Source organism: Macrotis lagotis, chromosome 5, assembly GCF_037893015.1.
Source record: "Macrotis lagotis isolate mMagLag1 chromosome 5, bilby.v1.9.chrom.fasta, whole genome shotgun sequence".
Classification (NCBI taxonomy): Eukaryota; Metazoa; Chordata; class Mammalia; order Peramelemorphia; family Peramelidae; genus Macrotis; species Macrotis lagotis.
The window spans coordinates 232,907,727-232,930,713 of NC_133662.1; the positions used below are offsets into that span (position 1 = coordinate 232,907,727).

Genomic DNA, 22,987 nt, shown 5'->3' on the forward strand with positions numbered 1-22,987 from the left:
ACCCCACTCTTTGTAAATGACAAACCTCCAGGTGCTGACAGCTCACATTATACGATGGCACCATGAGGTTTCAAAGCATGTTCCTCCTTGCAGTTTTACAGCATCATTCCCCCTTTTCAAATGAATTAGCTCAATAAGGAACATATTAATATCACAGAATGAGCAGTTGCAGGTTGAAGCCATCAGAACCCCAACAACTTTAGATGTTGGATTTTAGGCAGTTATTTTTCATTCATACTTGTTACTTTATTGAAAGGCTAAAGGGGACCAGAGTTCTGTCCACACCGAAGCAAAGCCTGGAGTCGTTTCTAAAGCAGACCTCGGTCATGAACTAGATTAAAAGGGCTCAGGAGGAGCAAGGTAGAACACAAAGCATCCCCGTCAGCAGGCTCACAGATTTCCACTCCCAGGTAGGTGTACTAATGACACCTGAAATGATCCAGAAGGGCAATGACATGGGGAACCCGCCTGGCTGTGTGTCCAAAATGTGGTCAAAGGTCAAACATAAGGCAAGCATCACATGCTTCGGGCTAATGTAGAGAGCGGAATCCCGACTTGCTACCTGTACCCTCTTACCATGGGCCTTGTTAAAATGGGGTAGGGGATTGGACTCTGATGGCCTTTGACTTCCAGTTCACTTTATCCCATAGTATTCTGGGGCACAGAATGGAAAAGACTGGCCCGGCTTCCTGAGAAAGTCGAGTCAGAAACAAATGTATGTGTCAATCTTTAGGACAAGGATCCTCCTCCTCCGGGGAGAGGGCGGAGATGAGCCACAAAGGTGCTTGCTCTGGGGCTTTGGAATAGTGGAGCCCTCAGTCCTTTACTTGTCACTGCCTTGTGCCGTAGCAGCATGTGGAGGCCTCTGAGACAGACCAGGGAGTGGTCAAACAGCTGGAGAAAGAAGTTTGTTTTTGCCAGGCAATGGGGTTGAGTGGCTTGCCCAAGGCCACACAGCTAGGTAATTAAGTGTCTGAGGCAGAATTTGAACTCGGGTCCTCCTGACTCCAAGGGGCCACCTAGCTGCTCCAGGGGAATCTTTAAAAAAAAAAAAGAGGCAGTGTTTAAAAAGCCCCCCACCCGAAGTGGAAAAATGGTGGGGTTGCATGTTTGGCTTGTTCTGTTTTGTCTTTTGGGCTTTCCCAGGGACACAGAACCTTCCGGTGCTGGGCATTCATTGGTAGAAGAAAACTGTCAAGTAGAATTCCTTGGGATAAGCAACTATTTTATGGTTTATCATATTATCTGGGAGGTTGATGCTATTATTCTCATTTTTACAGTTAAAGAAAAGGAGACAGTGAGGTTAGGCAGCTGGCCCAGGATGGGGATGCATTAGGAGAGGCTTAGGAGTAGTTCTCCCATAAGAAAGGACAAACAGGGAACCAGAGAAATAAACCAAGCCCCAAGCCTCCCCCCACCCCCAGTAGAGATGTCTTAATGACACAACAGAGCCATTGTTCATAGTTTATTCTGCTAATCTTTTAAAAACTGATCCCACCTGAAAAAGATGGGCCTGGCCACACATCTTCATTTTCTGTTTTTAAAAAAAGTATTTTGAAGGACAATCTTGAAATACCTTTAAAAAAATACTGAGTGGGACCCGCCAGGCAAGAGCAGAAGGCCCTCTGCCCTTTGAGCCCCTTCCTCCATTTCCTCTGCTCTTCTGCCTAGGAGCACCAGGACAGAAACCAGGCAGAAGGGTGAAGCCACTCAGGATCAGATTTATAAAAACAGCCAGGCTTTTTAGACAAAAACAAGAAAAAGAAAAAAAGACCAAACCAGCACCCAGATAGGGAAGGGATCTAAAGCCCGCTCCCCTCCTTCCTCCCTCTCATCCAGTGTCTGCTGGTCTGCTTCCTGCAGCACTCCAGGGGTGGGCCTGGGGTCACCAGCAGCACGGCCCTGAGCCCTAGCACGGTGCCACCAATCTCCTCTTTCGGATACATGCCCAGATCCATTCAGGGGAAACCTGCTGGGCCCCGGGGTTCTTGTCCCCACTGCCCACCATATGCGTAGCTGAGGCCGTGTCAAACTCTTGGACCAGATCCCCATCAAATGCCACAAAGTAGCGGCGCAGCTGGCTGAAATCCTGCGTGGAGGGTGGCAGGTAGAGCCGCACACCCGTGAAGATGTCCAGCAGCGTCTGTAAACACAACAGTCCCAGGCGGTGGAAGAAAAGGAATTAAGATTTGGGCGAGAGAGGCCCCTGTGAGGCAGCACCTCTGGACAAGGGCCTGGAAGGCAGCACTACTGCAGGGGCTCTGGACCCCGAGAGGAGTGGAGGGAGTAGAGGAGCCAGGGGCCGAGCTCCTCTAGGTCAAGGGAAGTCTCCTTCTGCCCTAAAAGGTGCAGAGGAGGGAAGGGAAGGACCCGCTGCCCCAAAGGGCGGTGACGATGTCAACCTGCCCAAGTGGCATTCCCCTGGGCAGGGCCCAGAGGGAGTTCCTGAGGATGGGCCATCAGGGAGGGGTTAGGGCTCGGGACCCCCTCTGCCTCTGGCCTCACACATGCACCTCCACACACAGTCACAGGCCCTTTAATGTCAATCACAACTGGTTAAATGGCTGCGAGCCTGGCTGCGCCACTTCCTGCCTGCTCGCACACCTCGCCTTGCTCTCTGCTCTCCAACCAGTCTCCTCTGCAAGGCAACAAGAGTGTCCTGAGTCCTGACCTTTGGGGACCTTCAAGGCTTGTTCTATTCCTTCCAACGAGGCCCACGTGTGTGACAGGAAGGCCAGGCCATGGGACAGCCCAAGGAGGACGAGAACCCTTCCCCTCCTAGCAACACCCCCCCAACCCGGCCCTGGTTCCCGGGCATCACCTTCTTTTGGTTTGTGTCTTCCTCAGGTGCCTTCCTTTTTAACGCTTTCTTTTCCACTTTCCCAGGGGAAGGTCTCATGGCTGGTTTGTTGTCTATAAGGAAGAGAAGGGGGATGGCAGGTGGTGCTGAGACTAGTGGGAGTACCAGAGGTCTCGGGCAGGGGTTCTGACCCTCTTGTGCATTGGACCCTTGCCCACTGGCTTCTTCAGAATATGGGAAAACAGCGCACAAAATAAAATGCATCAGAATACATTGGAAATGAATCATACTAAAACAGTTCTCAAAATACATTTTTTAAAGATTTCACAGAGCCTAACCTACTAAGTGTCAAAAGCCTGGCACTGCCCCCTCCCCTTCCTGGTGGCAGACGCTTTCACAAAAACGGGTGCTGAGGAATGGAGAGAGAGCATACCCAGCTTCCCTGGGGATCCGGGCTGCTTCATCTATTTTCCCCACCCAGATGTCTATGAACATAGATGAGGAAGCCAAGAGGACCTGAGCTCTGGGCCCCCAGCAGACCCGGTTCAACTCCAAGGCCAGCTGGGCCACTTTGGGCAATCCCGCCCACCACCCAGGCTCTGGAGGTGGTTGAAATGTCACATGATGCATCTGCCACATAAATGCAGGTATTCTAGTTTCTGCTTAGCCTTGCCCTATGCCACTCCGGCCTCCCTCAGCAGCCCTCTTACCTGCTTTACTCGGGGGGCTATTCGCCTTTCTCTTGACCTTTCTGGCTTGGGCAGGGGTCTTACTGGGGGATACTTTGGAGGCTCTTTGAGAGGTGCCATCATTCTCTCCACTGCTGCTGCTTGTCACAGAGCTCCCCTCATCTGCGGCCACCACTGTGAAGTCAGCCTTTTCCTTGGAAAGCTGGTACAGCTCCTGAGGAGAGAGGACCCCGAGGCTGCTGATCACCCCATTGTGATCCCATCTGTAACTGGTGGGGGAAGGCCCAGGTGGCAGCCAGTGCATCATCCATGGAAAGCAGCCTAGCTCCTCCTTGGCTTGGGAAGGCCTCGTCCATGGGGGAGACAACAGAAGGGTGCATGGCAGCCACAAGAGCTGGGCTTCTCCATTCTGCTTCATGCCTGAGCTGCCCCTCCCTTAAATGGAGCATTGTAGGAGTTTGTCTCAGGATCCAAGCAGCTTGCCGCTGCTCTAAGCCGACACGTGCAAAACAATACTCTCCTCTGCTCCTGCTCTGACCCGGTGCAGTCTAGACTGGCAGATTCTGCCTGCAGCTCCTAGCCAGGCTCTGGCACTCATTGTTGACCTAGTTCAGTCCCTGTGCCTGAGGCATCTTGGGAAGGCCTTCTTTATGCCGTGGCTTCCAGATCCCACAGGCCCCTGCAGATCCATTGCAAGAAGCCCTTTCCTAAAGAGGCACATGAAGCACCCCCCCCACCATGTTGACCCTCCTCCTCTTACTCAGATGGAAGGAACCTGCAATTCCCTGCTCCCTTTATGAAGTCGAGGAGAGTGGCTGAGGCTGTGTTCTCCGGGACGAGGCTGTTAGGGGCAGGCCATGCCAAAGCACAAGCGCACTGGCTAGAAGAGGGGGCATGGGGAGCCCTGGTACCTTAAGCTGTGGGAGGTTGGTGGCAGACTTCCAATCTTTATCATCTCGAATTCGGGTACAGCGGGGGAAACGGATGGAGATGCCATCAGCTGTATGGGCCTCCGCCTTGGAGAATTCTGCCCCCGTGATCTCCCAGACTGGAGCTTTCTGCAGAGGGAGGGAGTCAGTAAGGGAAGAAACCCCTTTCCAGTGCAGCCTGGGGTGGGGGACAGTGGACAGAGCAGTACCTTTGGATCTGGGACAATGAAATCCGGGTAGTAGTTCTTGTTGATTTTCAGCCAGCTAGGAATCTTATTGGGATCCTAGGAAGTCAAGATTAAAGAGGCGGGTTATTGGGAGCCCCCCATCCTCAGGGAGGTCGATCATTTTACTTGGGAATTTATTCAAGAGAGGAAGCAGTGGAGGAAAAGTCAAGACAGGAGGGGAAGAGGCTTGGCCTTCATCTCACAGGGTGAGCTCCACACCTCCTCTTCCCTTCCCGTGAGAGATGGCCCCCTATAGCATATTGTTAGAGGAGGTGGAAGCCAACATCTGCCATCTGCAGCAGATGGAACCGCTTTGATTGGTCTGATGAATGACGGCTCTGGCCCTGGTGTGTCTCCCACTACCTTGCTGATCTTCACCATGTCCAGCTCGTCTTGCAGGCGAGCAAGGGTGGCGTCGTCATGGCCCCCGGAACACTTGGTGACTGTGCACCACTTCTGGCTGCTGGGGTCATAGCAGCCCATCAGGAAAATGGACATCATGCCACCTAAAGAGAGGAAGGATGAGAGCAGAGGGGCCAGTCCTGAGAGAGGACCCATGCCTAGGGACCAAGGATGCCCAACTGGCCAGGTCAGTTTACTGTCGCCTCTCTGTCACTGGGCTTGAATTTCTGAGTCCTGTCCTACTCCAGTAAGGGAGTAGTTTTTCCCAAACTGTTCCTCCCTTCTATTGAAGCTTAGAAGAGGACTGAGATGGAGCCCAGGCAGAAGCATCAAACGTTAAGGCCCAACAGGGTGCAAGGGGCTCTGGCAGGCCAGGAAATAGCCCTCATTGCAGCCAAGACCCCTCCCCAAATGGCCTTCAGCATGCCCCCAGCACCTGCTACTTCCCGGTTCTGCTCAGACTAACCTTTGTTCCCTTGCCCATAGAAGGCCCCCAGGACCACCAGATCTGCTGTGTCAGCCATGGCCCCCTCATTCAGGTAGTCCTTCTTCACTTTTAGCCAGTGCCGCTTCCCCGGCTCATAGGTGCCCTGAGGAAGGCCAGGAGGATTCAAAATGTTGTGGGCCATGTACCAGGCAAAGGAGCATCCCCTGAGATGTCTGACATAGAAGACCCATGGGGCTCCATATGAGGCTGTATTACAGTTACCCTCCGAGGTGTCACTCCCTACTCTGGCTCATTTCTATAGATTTTATAGTTAAAAGATTATATTGACATACCTTCCTACTTAATCCTATGAGGTATTGCCTTCATAGACAGATAGGTAACACACTCAGGAGGTTTGCCATGATGCCAGGCTGGCAAGGATGGAGATGGGGGTCACAGGCAGCTGAAGGAACCAGAAACCTCTGGCAGAAAGTAGCACCTCACCTTCACATCTTTTAGCACCAGTCCTTCCAGCCCTTCCCGGATCACTCGGTTGATCATATCAGCCAGGTCTGAAGCTCTCTGGAGGGCACAACAGGAATATTCATTTGCATCACTTTGTGGGCAGAAAGTTTGTGAAGGCTTTCTGTTTCCTTTCTAACTTGAGAACACTGGATTAAAAGGCTCCTGGCTTCCCTCACCCCTGCCCAGCTCTCCTATTTTTCCAGCATCCAAATGACCAGTTGCCTATATGGAGTTTCAAGGTCACACAGTTCATGCCATTGAACATCTCCATTCTTCAGTGAGAAATTATAAATCAATAGATTGGAAACCAAAATAGAATCAGACAAAATAAAGATAACCTCTCCGGTCATTCAGAAGGAGCTGCTGTCCATGAAACCCAACTCCATGCTGGGCAAGATGGCTCTAAGGAAGGCTCCTACTCACCGTGACATGCTTCATTTCGGAGAAGAGGATCCGATTGGGGATTTCAACCATGTTGTCGTGGAGAAACTTCCGCCGTTCACACAATGGCCTGCAGGAGGCCCAAGAGGGGGGTTAGGCCAGCCTTCAGTTGTCCATAATGTAGAAATAGATTTTTTTCTTTTAAATATTTCATTTGTTTTTCCAACAACATGCATGGTAGTTGTCAATAATCATTTTTTGTGAGGTTTTAAGTTTTACATTTTTCCCTCCCTTCCTGCCTCCCTCCTCCTTACAGAAAGCAATCTGATACAGGTTATATGAGTATAACAATATGGAAATATGTTAAAACACAACTGTCCATATGACCTATATAAGATTGTTTGCTGCTATAGGGAGGGAGTGGAAGGGGAAGGTGGTGGAAAAATGTGGAACTCAAAAGCTTGCAAAAGGATGAATGTAGAAAACTACTTTTGCATGTAATTAAAAAAAACAGAAAAAGGAATACAGCCGTCAGCCTGGAGACTGCTCAGGGTAGGATCCAATGGAAGAAAAGGAATAGCAAATTCAAGATGACATGTTAGCAAGCTGCTTATTAAAAAAGGCAGGCCTGGTTCTCCAGATGATTTGATCATACATTGCGCAAAAGTTAATTCTGATGTGCGAGGCAGCAGAGCTATGAGATAGATAAGACTGTGATCACATGTCATTTTTGTCCCAAAGACTCATGGGAGGACTGGTCTCTTTTTCAATCAGGCTTTAAAAAAAAAAAGTCTGGCATAAACTTGAAGATGATTCTGAAGTGTATTCCTCAACCTCTCGGACAGAGATTAAGCGGCTCCCTAGGCAGGACAGCAGACTGGATTAGGCAAAAGGCATCGGACCTAATGTCCATGAGCTGAAGGAGTCCTTGGGTAAGCCTAAAGGCCAGTCCCCTTTCTCTCTGGTGTGCTTTTCCCAGGATGTTCTGCATCCAAGGATATGAAAACAGGAGCAAGAAGTATGGGCCGATGGTGCCGAGGGCAGACCCCTCACCTTCCCAGCAGTCTGGACTGAGCTACCACTTGAAGGCTCCATATCCTGTCCCTCCAAACCATGATTAAGCAGTTCACCCTGACTGCTCAGGTGACAAAGTGAGGAGAGTAAGAAGCAGGACTTGAACTCAGCTCTTCAAAGCTCAGACTCTTTCCACTACAGCTTGGTGCCTTCCTCAGACTACTTTCCAGGCACATGACCTGTCCCCTGCATTCCTAAGTTGTGAGGATGGAGTCTACAGTCAGCTCCTGTGAGGTCTCATGACTATCCAACACCCTGCCCACCTCAAGGCCAGTGATTTCCAAAAGCCTTCTACCTCCTCCTGCCTCCCTTCTCTGTGGCAGAGAATTCCAGGTTGGTTTGGCTTTGGAGAGACAAGCTTCCCCAAGCCCTGGGGGCCTGGTGAGGGGCTGGCATGTGAACATCTCTCCAAGGCTCCAGTTTTTCCCCATGGGTTACAGGTTCTAGAAATCCAATCCCACCCCATTCCTTCAGAACTAAAGCCGGACAATCATGCCCACCTGTCCATCAGGCTGATGTCGTTGAAATAGATGCAGTCAAACACAAATAAGCACACATTGGCATCTTGGAAAGCGGCTTTCTGAAAAGGGAATTCAAGATGACCTGAGGCTGGCAGGCTTACCAGCTGGCCTGCCCCTCACAGAATATGGCACCTGACACCTGTGGGCCAGAAGCAGGCACTGGGTGCCCACAGGGAAACCCCCGGAGAGGCCACTGCCACAAGGTCACCACCCACATCCTGCTAGGCTGATGCTGACACAAGGATTCGACTCCCAACTTTTACTTCCTTTTTTCAGAGAAAAGCCAAGTGGTTACTATTTATGAACCGAGGGATGACTTCAAAGTCATTTTATCAACAAAGTGAAATCCTGCTCACCACAAAGCCTTCTCCCCCAAATGGATGCCAACAAAAGATGCCTGTGTCAGTGCACACCCAAGGTCCGATGTGCTCCCCACATTATACCTTATGAACCCCCAAAGTCCCAAAGGGCAAAGGTCTGCTCGTTTTGGTGTCGATCAGAAGAACCTCGGCATCCAGGATCATGCTCTGGCCCCCTGGGAAGGCCTGAGGGATGTAGTCCTTAAAATGGGCCACCTGGAGGCAGAAAGGCAGTTGAGTATAGAACATGCAGAGTTGGGACAGTGCGGGGGCTGGAATAGGATGTGCTGGTCACCAGCAGCCCCCCTCAGGAGCAGAGATTTATGGGAAGGGGAAGGAGAAAAATTAACAAATGAAAGGCAAGGTTTATTTATACTTTGCTTGATTCAGACATTTCATTTAGTATTGTAACGTCCAGTTCTCAAGCTGGTTTCTCTGCTTAGCCTCAGTCCTCATCACTGAGCATGGAAGAGAGTCAGATGGAGAGGGAAGCCCTCCCAAAGGCTCTGGGCCCATGGCCATGTGTAATTGGGCACAGGAGCAGACTAGCTAAGTGTGAACCAGGAAAGGGGGCGTCTAATCCAAGCAGGGGCCGGGATGGCCAGATGGGATGAGGATGGAAGGGAGCTCTGGCACAAGCAGAGCCAGACCCACAATGGGTGGAGCCTCAATGAGCTTCTCCTGGGTCTCTTGCCTTACTGTCAAAGCAGCACATGCTGTCAAGACTCCCCCAGATGGGGGGCCCACAGTGCTGGCCCACCGTGGCCAAGACCCTTAGGGGAGCACCCTGTACTGAGGTGAGCTGTGAACCCTTTCTTCATTACATGATGAAGGTTCATCAGATAGCAGAGGGAGAAGGCAAAGGGAAACGCTTCCACCCAGAGATGCTGGCTCCGTCCTCTCGGGTAAGGTACCCAACCAACACCAAAGTGCCTGGGAAACTCTGTGATGAGGCCATTTGGTCCCCCCAACCATCTTCTCTAAACTCAGTATGCCTGCCAGGAAGAGCCCCGGGCTCCTGCTGGTGCTCCTAGTGCAAAGGGCCAATCCCTACACTTGGGAACAGATGTTGACGAGATCAGTTGGAGCCAACAGGGCCAGGGGAAGTGGAGGCCCCAGAGGGCACTTACTTTGTGAGGCAGGACAGGCTTGAGGCTTCGGCTGAAATAGCTGAACTGATCCCCCTTCTTATGCACCTGCACCCGCTCCCCGTCATACTTGATCTCAGAGAACATCCCGTTGGGGCACTTCTTCATTGCATAATCAATGGATTTGCAGGCCTCGGCCTGGTGAAAGGAAGGGAGAGTGGTCAGGGAGAGAGCTGACTTGATTCATCTGCTATTTCAGAAGATTGATGATTCTTCTCTGTGGGGCTGGACCCAGTCACCAGTGGTCACCAGTCTCCCTCAGGATATTTGCTGCAGTAAAAATTAAAGCACAAACAAAACCAAACGAAACCCAGATCCTGGTGGCTAACCCAAGATGTGTGGTTGGTGAGAGGCTTGTCCTTTAGATCTCCAACATGGCAGGACCCCGACATGCCTTCCATAAACTTAGGGTCACTTTAATGCTGGAGTTTGATTTAATAGATACTAGTTTATCCTTCAGCAGTCACCACATACACTTTACATAAATGAGTTTTCAGGAATATTGAAATGTCATTTAATCATTTTTAATATATTAGAAAGTAATTTAAAAAAAAAAGCCTGCCTCTACCTGGAGATGCTGGCTCCATCCTCTTGGGTAAAGTACCCAATGAACACCAGAGTGGCCAGGAAGCTCTGTGATCAGGCCATTTGGTCCCCCCCAACCATCTTCTCTAAACTCAGGATACCTGCCAGGAAGAGCCCCGGGCTCCTGCTGGTGACCCTAATGCAAAGGGCCAATCTCTACACCTGGGAGTGGATGCTGATGAGATCAGATGGAGCCGACAGGGCCAGGGGAAGCGGAGGCCCCGTAGGGTAGGACAGGCTTGAGGATCACCGCTGTGACCCAAGCACATTGGTGAATGGCTCTGCCTGCCTGCCTGCTGCCAGCCACCACGTTTCCCTCTTTAATCAACTAATGGTGGGGCAGGGTCTCAGGGCAGCCCTTAGGCTCCTCAACTGGCAGAAAGTAGATCTAGAATAGATCCTGAGGTGGCAAAACCCTTGGAATGGCTGACATTTCCGAAGAGAGAGCCCACAGTCACTCTGTCTGAGCTGGGGATGTCCTGACACTAGCCCCAAGGTCCCACTGGCCTCCCCCACTTCAGGGAGGTAGGGGGCCACAGGCCTCCTGGCCCCAAATCAGCTCCCCTTCCTTTCCTCCCCGCCCCAAAGTAAGAAGCCCTACACAGGAAAGGGAAAAACAAAATCTCCCTCAATTTCTAAGGAGGCCAGGGCACCCCACCAGCATCCCCTGGCCAAGTGCCAAGCTTGAGGGCCTGTGATGGTGCCTGCCTGCATCTCTGCTGGGTCTGTAAAAGGGAATTAGAGTGAAGCAGAAGACCACAAAGGAAATCTCCTGTCCATGAAAGGAGGAGACACTGAAAATAAGCTCTGTGGAGCAAAGAGCCCTCGTGTGGAAGAGAGAACTCTCTGGAATAAAAAGGAGCTGGCAGACAGGAAGCCCAGGGCTCCAAGGACCTTCGGTATCCCTGGGTCCACACCACATTGGTGCTTGAGGGCATCCCAGAGGATATGGCCTGGAAGGACCCTTCCTGAATATTTGGTTCAACCCTCATAGCAGAGAGGAGAGAAGCCTCAGAGCAGGGATTTATCCAAGGTCACCCAAGTGATTGGGTAGAGTGAAGACAAACCCCCAAGTTTCCCAACCCCAACACCAAGGCTCTGTCTCTCTCAGCTGGGAGGATCGAATGGGAAAGTCACTCTTGCCTCCCCACCTCCCCACCAACTCCATGGATGGAAGGTCTTGGTGGGGCAGGGGCAAGGTCGGGCAGCAGGGAGACCAGAGGAGCCAGGAAAGAGGGTTTTCCTCACCAGCATGGGCTGCACAGGGGTCATGAGAGCTGCCTGGACGCTGAGCGTCCGCTTCATGCCTGGGGCCTTCTCAGACTCTTGCTGATTTGCCAGGACGCGCTCCACCACATCTTGGAGGTTCCGCGAGGCCTTGAAAGCTTCATAGGCATTAGGATCCAGGGCGTCCAGCCTGCCCAAAGAACGGAGACAAAGATCCCCAAAGCAGTTACTTTCAGCAATGACAGCTGGCATCCTGGACTAATAGGACCATCTTGGGCCACTTGGGGCCACTCCCTGTGGTAACAGGGTCCACCCCAGAATGTATGAATAAGGCAGCCCAGGGCAAATGCAGCTTGTTCCAGGGAAGGGCCTAGTGGTCAAACCCTCTCCGTGCTGCTACTTCTGTGGTGCCCATGAGGCAGAAAACTTGATACGCACACGTGCTTAGCGCCTGAATTCATCTTGAGGTCGTGCTTGATGAGTCTGATGATACACTTCAGGTCGTTGGCAGTACACCTGAGGGGAAGAATGAGGAAAGCCGATTTCTCCCTCTGTGTGGTGCCAACCTTCAGAGGGCCAAATTCTCTGGTGACCTCAGCTCTCCAGCCTCGGTCCAGCCCTCAGCTGGTCACCCACTACCCAGGGCTGGGTCCTCACCTGGAGGCAATGTCCTGGAGCACATTTTGCTGATCGTCTTCTTTTGTGAGCTTGGACAATTTTAGAAGGAACTCATCTACTTCTTGTATGGTGAGAAGGCTCTTGGCTGCCGGGGGGAAGGACTGGCTTTGCTCGAAGAACACCCGTACTGTCTCTGACACATCTCCCTGTCTCCAGAAATCAAAATACCACACCAGTTCACTGATGAGACCAAGAAACAGGAGGCATCTGCAGCCATCACCCCAAATTCTCCAAGTACAAAGCCTCATTTCTTCAGACAAGTCACCCTGTCCCTCTCCCTGTACACTGACCTGCTCTAAGTCCCGGACCATGTCATCCTGACTGCAGTTAAAAATCCGACTGAAAAGTTTCACAATCTGTTTGTCATTCAGGTTGTAAACACTCTTGATCACACCTGGCAGGAGGAGCTTCACTGTCAGGTACACATCGCCATGGAAACCATCTGGGATAGGAAAAAAGGAATTCCTCATGAAAAATGGAACTTCCTTCAAAGGAGAAAAAAAAAGGTGATTCTGAGAAGGAAGGCATGGATCTAGGAAGATGAGGTCTCTGGGACAGACTGGGAGACATCTGCTTTGGAATCTGTCCTTTGGGCTTCACCGCCACAATGCAAGGCTAGAGGAGATGTGGCCGAGTGTATTCTTTGGACTGAAGGCAGGGAGTAGGGCTCGAGGAGCTCGAGTCTCACCCCCGCCTGATCCTTTGTGCAGGAAGTCCTGGATGATCTGGGTCTTCACGTTGTAGCTGGGCTTGTCAGCCACCATAGCACACAGCTTCCGGAATTCCCGCAACAAACAGTCCTTGTGCTTTGGATCACACTTCCTGGCTGACAGGGTGGGCGTGGGATTGGGGGAGGGTCCCTTGGAGATGCCTGGCTTGGCTGTTGGGAAATGTAAAGAAAAGAAAGAAGAAGAAAAGATTACTGCCTTCCCTTCTCCAAGACTAACCTCACCAGCAATAAGTCCAGGCCCATTTATCAATGGGGATATTTATTCAATTCCTTCTATATGGCAGGAACTGAGATATAAAAAATTAAATGTGATATGCTTTCCTTCATGAAGCACACTACCTACAAAGGGATGTAAAACATAGATACCAGTACTGAGGGCTTTAAGAGAGGTTTAAAACCATGAGAGACTGAAGGTAAGGACAGATTCCTGCCTGGGGATGTTTCATAGAATGGAGGAGGAGACATTCAAGGGGTCTTTTTAAAGGGAAGATTTCAATAAACAGAAAGGAATGGGGGAATGAACAAAGGAAAGGAGAAGGTAGAAGAGAGACACAACAGTCTGGGTACAGGTAATATCAGTAATGGCAATGCGGGTGGGCTGGACGAGTGGCAGTGTTGCTATTCCCATGATCCTAGAGCGGGAGGGCAGCATCAGACTAGAGGGAGCTCTGAATACAAGGGCCTTTGGTTGGGACTGAAGAGGGAGAAAGAGGAGGTTTTTGAGCAATGGAGCACTATGAATGAATGGTCTGGTTAGCAATGGAGTGAAGGTGGGCTTGGATTGGAAGAGAGTAGAGCTGGGGAGCTATCTCCATGCCGGGAAGGTCAATACTTTCCAAAACCTCTCAAGACAAAGGTCTAGCCTAGGCTTTTCTATAAAGCCTTGGTCTCACCAATAGCCTGGTACCTCCCTGAACTACTCTGTGTTATACTGCTTTCTAAGTCTATCATATCAATGACCTTATGATCTCCCCCTTAGAATGGTAAACTCTGTATCTCTAGCCACAGTGCCTAAGGACGCATAAGGAGACAATTAATAAATACTTGTGGACTGATTCAAGACTAGTCCTTTGAAGTATTATACTATAAAGTACCATCAGCAATTCTAGAGTGGACAGAAGAGAGGTGATTCTAGGACAGCGGCAGGGGGATGGATGGAAAAACTGTAGATACAGAACGTGACTGGCTGTGGGAAGAGGAGGAGTCAAAGACTAATGAATCAAGAATCAAGCACTGACCGATCACCAATTATTTGTCGAGGACTGCTAAGACTAGGGGCATAAACCCAGACAACTCTGGTCCACAAGGAGCTTCTGGCCACAGTCAGAATGGTCATGTGGAGGTTGTGTGGAGAAGAGAAGGAAAAGGAAGAGATACAGGAGTCTGAAGACCATGAGGAGCTCACTGTGAAAGGGTACTGATGATCTGTTAATCCCTAGAGTTACTGTTCCAAAGAGCATCCCTCAAAGGGACAGAGGAAGTTGAGGAACAAACTTTAAGGCTGATGCTCAGCTACATTTCAGGGTAAATGGGGGCTCCTCAGTATAAATACTAAATTCCTCTCATTCTATTTCCCAGCATGACTGGTCTTCATCTCTCCTCTATATTCTATCATGGCCCAGAAGCACAGCTAAAAATCCCATTACAAAATCAGCTTTTGTCTAAAACAGGCTATTTTTTAAAGTTGTGATAGTATTTTACTGATCCCAGCATAAGGAAGTAACAGGGTAGTGGAATTAAAATTTATAAAGAATTTTGGAAATCATCTAGGCTGGACCTCTTATTTTATAGAGGCCTAATGGATTATATAAAGATATAAGAGCGAGTGGGGCAGCTAGGTGGTACAGTGGATAGAGCACTGGCCTTGGAGTCAGGAGTACCTGGGTTCAACTCTGACTTCAGACACTTAATAATTACCTAGTTGTGTGGCCTTGGGGAAGCCACTTAACCCCATTGCCTTGAAAAATCTAAAAAAAAAAAAATTAAAAGAGAAAAGAGCAGAACTGGGCTTTCAATTTAGATCTTCTGATTCTTCTTGACTCTTTTCAACTGTACCACAAAGACATTCCCTAGTCCCTGTAACAAAATTTTAAAATAATTTACCTGATTTATATGTTATTTACAATGTAGCTAAGAAAAGGGTAGAAGATAAATTTGTAATTTTTTTGCTTTGCTAACAAGAAACAATTATCCTTTACCTCTTCAAATATTCAAGTTGTTACAAAAAAGTCATCAGATGGCCTAGAAGTAACATTCAGACTATTACAAAGTGGCAATTTGATAGCAGAATAGATTAGATATATAATATGTTACTGTAAATGACCATAGTAATCTATTGTTTGATAAACCCAAAGACGCCAGCTTTAGACCAAATTTGTTGGGAAAATAGAAAAGCAGTCTGGCAGAACTGAGGTAAAGACCAACATCTCACACCATATACCAAGAAAAGATAAAAAGGGGCGCATGGAAATTCGTTTGCCAGATAAAGGAAGAATATGGATAAAGGAAGAGTGTATGATTAAAAAAGAGGATCATGGAAAGTAAAGTGGGTAATTTTGAATACATGCAATTAAAATTTTTTCCACAAACAGAAGCAATGCAGACACAATTACAAGGAAAGCAGGAAATGGGGAAATTTTGCAGCAAGTTTCTCTGCTAAGGCCTTATTTCTCAAATATTTTGTGAACTGAGCCAAATTTATAAAAGAAAAGCAATTCCCCAATTGATTAAGAGGTCAAAGGATATGAACTGGAAGTTTTCAGCAGTAGAAAGCAATGCTAATCAATAGTCACATAAAAAGTCTTCTAGATCACTACAGAAAAATGCAAATTAAGACAACTCTGAGGTATTGCACTTCCCCTGGGGGACTAGGGAGAGTCTGTGGGGTACAATGAAGAGCCAAGATCACAGTAACAGCGTTGCTAAGGTCTGTGTATCTCAAGAGATCAAAAAGGAAAAAGGGCCCTTATGTGTAAAATATTTAGAACAACTCTCTTTGTGGTGGTAAAGAACTAGAAATTGAGGGAATGCCCATTCCTGGGGAAAGGCTGAATAAATAGTGGCGTGATTGTGTGGGATACTATCACACTAGAAGAAATGATGAGGAGAGAGTTTCAGAAAAACTTGGGAGGACGTCTTTGAATTTATGCAAAGTGAAGTGAGCTTAATAACAACACTGTGAGATGACCAAATGGGAGGGAGGCAGTTCCTCCCAGTGGTTCAGAGCTAGGACAAACCTGGGAGACAAGCTATGAACAATGCCAAACACAACCAGAGCAAAAATAACAAAAAATCCCCAAACCACAGACTCTGAATGTATACTATGGTTACTTTTCTAAAACTTCTCCTATGTTTTTCCTTCCTATCTCATGGTTTTCTTTCTTTTCCTTTGATCCTAATTCCTCTAGCACAAAATGATTAATATGTAAATGTGCTGAACACAAATATAAACTTTTACCGTACTGGAGGGAAGGGAAGATGGGAGAAAAATGTGGAACTTATAAATGTGCAAATGGATGAATGTTTAAATACAATCATAATATGTGATTGGAAAAATAAAATATTAAAAACAAAACAAAAAAGTGAAGTGAGCAAAACTTGCAAAACATCGTATATAATAACAGCAATTTTGTAAGGATGATAAACTCTGGAAGACCTGACTACCTTGATCAAGACAATGATCTGTAGTAGCTCCAAAGCACCCTTGATAAAAAAAATGCTGTCCTCCAGAGAAAGAACTGATGAACTCTGAGTACAGACCGGAGTACATATTTTCACTTACTTTATTTTTAATGCTTTTTTTTGGTCACATGGCTAGGGAAATATTTTGTATGATTTCACAAATATAACTGACATTACTTACCTTCATGATGGTTAGGGAGGAGTGCTTGGGAGGAACAGAATTTAGAATTCAAAATTTTAAAAATAATGAGAAACTAATTTAAAAAAACAAAACAAAACAAACAACAAACCATCAGACAAAAGAAAGTAAAAGTAGGAAAATAGATAGGGTTGTATAATGAAGTCAACTTTGAGATGTCTCCAGGGCCTAGAAGTGAGGAATAGGATTTCTAGCAACACATTCATTAGAACAAAACTAGAGTACAACTTGCTCATGCCTGGACTTTCCAACAGGTTACAAATTTACAAGCAAAAGGACTGACAAAAAGAGGATCACTGGGTCTTCCTTCCATGCCACAGACCCTGCTCACTGCACAGGTGGAGATCAGCAGGGTGTGCCACTGCTAGGGAAGGGCCAGGTTCATCAGGGCTCACTGAACACGTCCACCTTCCAAAGCCCATACTTCAGATATACCCAGCCTGAAGCCTCAAGGCCGCTCTCTTACCTGTGAAACCAGAGAACTTCCGGGGGTTGGTGTTCATCGGTGAGGTTCCTTTGTGCGGGGAAACCACCTGGCCGGTGGGCGTCAGCTTGGCCTGGACAGTGGCTTTCTTTGTGGGTGTGCTCACTGCCTTGGAGGAGAGGGCTGCCAGACACCCAAAAGAAAGCCATGAGGGGATGGGACAAAGATTGGGAGACTCTGAGGGGGAATCACGTCAAGTTGATAGTAAAACTTTATTCATTCAAATTCCAAGCCAATCGCCACCATCCCCAACTTCTTCCATCTTTTAGGACATCCCTAGGGAGATAGAAATTCAGTTGGCTCTGGGCTGGTGTCACCCCATCAGCAGCTAGGTCTCCCAGCATTCCTCAAGTGAATGAGAGGGGCACCTTGGGAATCCCTCTAAAGCCTCTTATAAGCTGAGAGCTGCCTGAGGCTCTAAGAGGTGAAGAGACTTGTCCAGAGGACAGGTCAGAGAATGGACTTTTTCTCAATAAGCAGTATGTTAAAACAGCAGAAAGAGATTGAAAATTCCCAAACTAGATCACAAGGAAAGGCTAAGAGCTCCTGACAACCTTGTGTGAAAGAGGAGGGGGGCAGTCTGGAAGGCTTGCTCCTTCCTAAGGCCCATGGGAAGGCTTGGTGGTCATTCAACTGTAAGCTGTATTGAAGTCACCCTGCCCCCTCCCTCCAACCCCCAAGTGCTGCCAGAAGGCCCCCAGCCTTTCCCATGCCTCACCTGCGATGTGCTCACTGATCTGATCCTTCTCTGGGTCCTGCAATTCTTCCCAGCCCTCCAGTTCGGTCAGGTCCTCAATTTTCTTGGTGGAAGCCCGGGCCCGCTGCAGCTTCTCAAACATGCACTTAATGTGGTACCATTCCTTCATGTCACCCCCAGACTCCGAGAAGGGGTTGGGTACCACTTTGCCTATCCGGCACACACCCTTCACTATCTTTTCCTTGCATTTCTTGCAGCCAGCTGTGCTGCGCTTGGCATAGTCCACACAATATCGCTGTTCAGCCATCTCAGAAGTGCTGCTGCAGAACCCCCCACAGGACACTGGCAGGAAGGCAGAGCGGGCAGTGCATGGTCCTGGGATATCCCCCTTGAACCAGAGAGGTTGCTTCCTCACAAAGAGCCAGGACCCATGGAGGCGAGCAGCTCCTGGTACAGTAGAGAGTGGGCTACTCAGCTGCCAGAGTAACCGTTCGTGGAGCAGATGTGATGCCGATCTTCGGCCAAGAACTCCGAAAGTCTGCTGGAAGAGGCTGGCCACACCCACCAGCATACAGCTGTAGGGGAAGAATCGACATGAGAACCCTGTTGTCAGGTTCTAGAAACAAAGGCATTGTCCTGACACAACAATCTACACTGCAGGAAGCTCCTCTCAACTCTTTTTCTGTTTTCCTGTGTCCAGTAACTGTTCCTGAGCTCTTCTCTCCTTAAGCCCCAGGACTGCCCTGCCCTTAGTTCAGGATCTCAACTTCATTCTTTCCTGAGAAAACTGAGGCTGTTCTCCATGAGCTCTCTCTCCTCCCAGAATCTTCAACTCTCATTATCTCCATCTTTATTTCTCACCAAGGAGGGAGCCTCTCTATCTCCTGTCAGTTAACTGCCTCCCAATCACGTCTTCTAGTCTCTTATCTTCAAATTCTCTCTAGGTCAGTTCTTAAAAAAATGTTCACTGAACTCTTCCATCCCTTCTAGTTATAATTCTTTATCTCTCCTCTTTTTATCAGCCAAACTCCTAGAAAAAGCTGTCTACTTTTCTTTCCTTTTCTCAAACTTTTATAATCTGGTTTCAGGCCTTTATTATTTAATTGAGACTGTTCATTCAAAGAACTCCTAATTGCCAAAGTTGATGAACTTTTCTTATTATTAATCTTTCTGGAGCTCTCTGAAAATTCTGGCATGGTAGACTACACTCTCCTCCAGAGATAATCTTTTCTAGGATTTTGTGATGCTGTTCTTTTGAGGTTCTCCTTCAGATCTGTTTTTCTTTTGTTAGATCATTTTCCATAATTAAAGTCCCCTAATGGTAGTAAATATAAAAACTCTGTCTTGATCCTCCTTGTCTTCTCTCTATATTCAGTGACCTCATCAACTCCCATGGATATAATTAATATCTCTATGCAGGTGACTCTGAACCATAAACATCCAGCCCTAATCTCTCTCCTGAGATCCAGTCCCACATTAAAAAAATAGGACATTTGGAACTAAATGTCCTGTAAGCATTGTAAACTCAACATTTCCAAAATAGAACTCATCTATCCTCCCAAACCCCTACCCCTCTTCCAAACTTTCCCATTTTTGCTGAAAGAAAAACTATTCTGAGAGTTACCCAGGTTTCAAAACTTTGGTATCATGCTCAACTCCTCTCCCTCATCCCACATAACTACTTACCAAATCTTGCTATTTCTGTCTCTACCATATCTCTCACATTTGTCTTCTCTCCATCCCCCAAAACTACTCATCCTGGTTCAGGTCTTTCATCATCTCTTAAAGGAACTATTGCTATAGCCTAGTCTCCCCAGTCAAATCAATACTCTAAGAGACAGTATTATTTTGTTAATATATTAGTAATCAATTATTAGATTAGGATCCAGGATTTTCTTTTATTTCCTTATTTAAGGGTCAGTCCTAATAAAAAGTCAATTTCTGAAGGACATGGCTTGATTGTCCTTAACCCTCAAGCCCATGCCCTTCAATCTTGGTTGAGACCCCAACCAGCTAAGAGACCTTACTTCCAGCTTCTTCCAGCAGACTTGCAGAGTTCTTGCTCCAAGAAAATGAGCTCCTGTCCTTGTATCCCTCCATTAGAGTGTAGGGCAACTGGGCTCATTAAGGAAAAAACAACCAGAATGGTCTGGATGGAGTTGGATTCCCCTGTCCAGAATGCTGGAGGTGGCCAAGCCTCATGCTTAAGCCAAGTTCTCAATGCCACTTGTCAGGGGCATTCCCTTTCAAAAAATATTTAATTCATTCAGTGTCTTCACTGCGGGGGGGGGGGGGGGGGGGGGGGGGCAGGGGGGGGGTGGTATTTTTGGTTAGCTAGAAAAATCACCAACCATCATCAAATCATCAATTTCTTTTTAGCTACTCTAATATTAATTACTCCAAAACTTTATCTCTGGGGTTTACCATTCAACATAGTTCCATACAAATGCTAATGATTTCCTCTAAAGTCCAGGTCCCACCTAGTCACTGTCTGATTCCACTCAATTACAATCTCCACCCCCCATCCTCCTCCTCCAACCCAACACCTTTAATCTACTTTCGTATATTTAAATAGGTCAGTCTAGGAAAGGAAGACCCTTCGGGTTTCTGGTCAAAACAAAAAAATTATTTGATTTTTTTTTTAACTAGGTAAAAGAGGCAGGCCTCTTTTGGGGTCTCATTTCTTTCTTACCTAGCCTTAATCACTGAATGAGCCTTGCCTCAGTCAGACTAAGAGCTGGTAAAGACCTTAGCTTAAAAAAGTCAAGGTCTCCCTGCATCCAAGACCATCTCCATTCATCCTGATCCATCTCTGGTCATGGAACCAGTTGGCTCTGGAGGAAAAAGTGAGGCTGGTGACTTTGCACAGTCCTCCTTCACTTAAATTCATTTGCAGATCATGGCAACAACTTTAACAGTACCTGTAAGATGTAAGATTTCTGAGGGCAGGGACTATGACATTTTTGCTTTTGAATCTCCAACAGCAGGTGTTTAATATGTGTTCGATTCATTGTTAATACAGGCAATCTTTTTAAAAAAAACCCAATATAGAAAAAAAACTTGTTTACTTAACAAATGATCTCATATAGTAACATCTGATGTTCATAATGATGATTCTTAGGCACTGCAAGATCCTTAACTGTCTTTTTAAAAAGTGATTATACCATTATTCAATAAAGTGCTAGTTGTCACAAATTTCATAGAATTAAAGAATGTTAGAGTTGGAAAGAGCTAGTTTTTCTAACTACTCAACCCCTAATTTTGCAGAGGAGGAAACTGAGGTCCAAGTTGTAACTTGCCTGAAAGTGCCAAGGGGGACAGCGGAGCTATAATTAGAACCTAGACTTCTAAATTTTTAGTTTAGATCTTCACCACTTAATGCTTTATCTAATCCTTGAAAAATAAGTGACTTGTGATATAACTTTACCTTTTTATTAACAATTATTCAAAAAGGATTAACTTAAATTGCAGTTTTCCCGGTACATTTAAAGGCTGGTTAAAGCTCAGCAAGTATCCAAGTGTAAAACGTTGGTACAGGGTAGTGAAGGGGAAGCCAGAAGCATTTACAGCAAAAGTGTCAAAACCTACAATCAACCGCAAACCAAATCGGAAGAAACCTTTATGAAATCCTAAGGCAAATCCATCGGAAGACTTTTTGTTCCATTTACAACAACTTTTCAGATGGTAAAAGTCTGATAATCCATGTGAGACTCGGGTCCTGGCACTCGCCCATTTGGAGCTCCAGAGCAGGCGGATGCTCCTCAGGTGGGCACCTTCCCAGGTCCGGCCCGCTGGGCCCCGGGGAGCCCCAAGTCGGCCGAGGCCCCGGAGGGCCCCGGGCGCCGCCACTTCGGGCTTTTCTTACCCCAAGGCTTTCCCGGGGGGTTTCTAGCCAAACTTTTTTGCGTTCCGAGGCCGGGCTTGCGGGGAGTCAGACGGCCAGCGGCTGAACCCCTCCAACGGCGGGAGGCGGGAGCCCCGGGGCACCCCCGAGGCCGCCCCGGGCGGCGGGCACCGGGCCTGCCGCCTTGGGGCGCATGAGGAAGACTCGGGGCAGGGGGGTCCGACGGAGGCTTCCGAGGGGGCGAAGCTGCGGGGCAGCCCGGGGTGGGCGTCCACAATGGGGGGCGGGGTCTCGCGGGCAGTGGGCGCACGGGGGGCCGGGCCGGCCAACCGTCGGGGGCGCGGCCCGAGGGGCTGCGTGGGGGGCGGGGTGCCACGTGGAGGCGGCGGCACGGGGGGCAGATAGCGGGGGCCAGGCCCCCCGGGGCCGCCGGCCTCCTCCCCTCCCCTCCCCCCCTCACCTGTCTCATCTGTGCCTCGGCTCCGGCCCCGGAGCCCCGGATGAGTCGGCCGAGTCCGAGCCAAGGCCTCCCGGCAGCAGGGCTGGAGACTACAATCGCTCTCAATCCGGGTCCTCGGACGCGGCGACGGGGCGCAGGCGCGGGAGGGCGCGGGGCGGTGCTAAGCGCGAGAGCCAATCCGCAGGCCGGGGCCCGCCCCCCGGGGCTCCGGAAGGGAGGCCCCGCCGCTCGGGGGCCGCCGAAGGCCGGGACGGGGCGAAGCGGGAGCCTTCCCTCGCGGCTTTGGGGGCCACGTCTTGTTTTTACGTCACCTCAAGAAACCAGCCCGGGGCCCCTGGAGCGCCTTTCCTCCGAGCCGAGGGGGCCCCGGAGCTCCGCGAGGGCAGGCCTGGGGCCCGCGCCGGGCCCCGCACGCTCTCCCGGACTCCTACCCCGGAGAGAGCAGGGGCCCGCCCCTCCCCAGGCCCGGGGGGCGGCCGGGGGGCGCCTGGCCTGGAGCACCTGGAGGCGGCAGGACCCGAGTGCAGACCGGCCTCAGACACTCCTCCTGACCCGGCTGTGTGGCCTGGGCCAAGCCGCCGAACCCCACTGCCTTGCAAAAACCTAAAAAAGCCCAGTGGAAGAATGCAGGGGGGCCGAACACGCATCATTATCTGTCAATACCGGTATTGTGCCAGGATAAATGTAATATTTCGCAAACGTTTTAACTCTGCTTGTTTGCTGTCAAGTTCATCTGAAAGGAGCCCTTAATGCTTTCTGCCCTGAAGTCATCCATCTGCAGATGGGGGACCAAGAAGGGGTGTCTGTCACTTTCCACGCTAAGCCTTGATAAGATAGAGAGGGAAAGCTGAGGGATAGGCGGAGTGTATTGGAGCCATCCCCTTTTTAGTAGGATGAGCCTTTTTATCTTGGAAATGCTC

General features: G+C 48.9%; 2 protein-coding genes across 8 annotated transcripts in view; one reads left to right on the forward strand and one right to left on the reverse strand.

Moving 5' to 3' along the window:
- Positions 1-1,450: 1,450 nt before the first annotated feature.
- LIG3 (DNA ligase 3) lies at positions 1,451-22,206 on the reverse strand. 6 transcript variants are annotated; one of them, XM_074188926.1, is made up of 20 exons: positions 22,068-22,206; positions 17,785-18,338; positions 17,049-17,189; positions 12,661-12,852; positions 12,263-12,414; positions 11,952-12,118; positions 11,733-11,810; positions 11,316-11,484; positions 9,465-9,620; positions 8,419-8,550; positions 7,955-8,034; positions 6,423-6,510; positions 5,979-6,056; positions 5,514-5,637; positions 5,009-5,151; positions 4,628-4,702; positions 4,401-4,547; positions 3,511-3,703; positions 2,822-2,913; positions 1,451-2,143 (listed from the first exon to the last, which is right to left on the reverse strand). In XM_074188926.1, exons 2-20 carry the CDS (start codon positions 18,332-18,334, stop codon positions 1,910-1,912), a joined length of 2,991 nt encoding a protein of 996 aa, XP_074045027.1. In that variant the 5' UTR covers positions 18,335-18,338; positions 22,068-22,206; the 3' UTR covers positions 1,451-1,909. The 6 variants fall into 6 exon arrangements, with proteins under 6 accessions (XP_074045027.1, XP_074045028.1, XP_074045029.1 ...); XM_074188927.1 differs by lacking the exon at positions 22,068-22,206 and adding an exon at positions 21,629-21,929; XM_074188928.1 differs by lacking the exon at positions 22,068-22,206 and adding an exon at positions 21,191-21,622.
- CCT6B (chaperonin containing TCP1 subunit 6B) overlaps positions 21,948-22,987 on the forward strand; it is a 71,913-nt gene continuing 70,873 nt past the window's right edge. The window contains exon 1 of one of the 2 annotated variants that reach the window (XM_074188932.1): positions 21,948-22,732. In XM_074188932.1, the coding sequence (XP_074045033.1) occupies positions 22,692-22,732 (41 nt within the window). In that variant the 5' untranslated portion in view covers positions 21,948-22,691. The remainder of the gene's footprint in view (positions 22,733-22,987) is intronic. The other variant, XM_074188934.1, reaches the window with a different exon arrangement.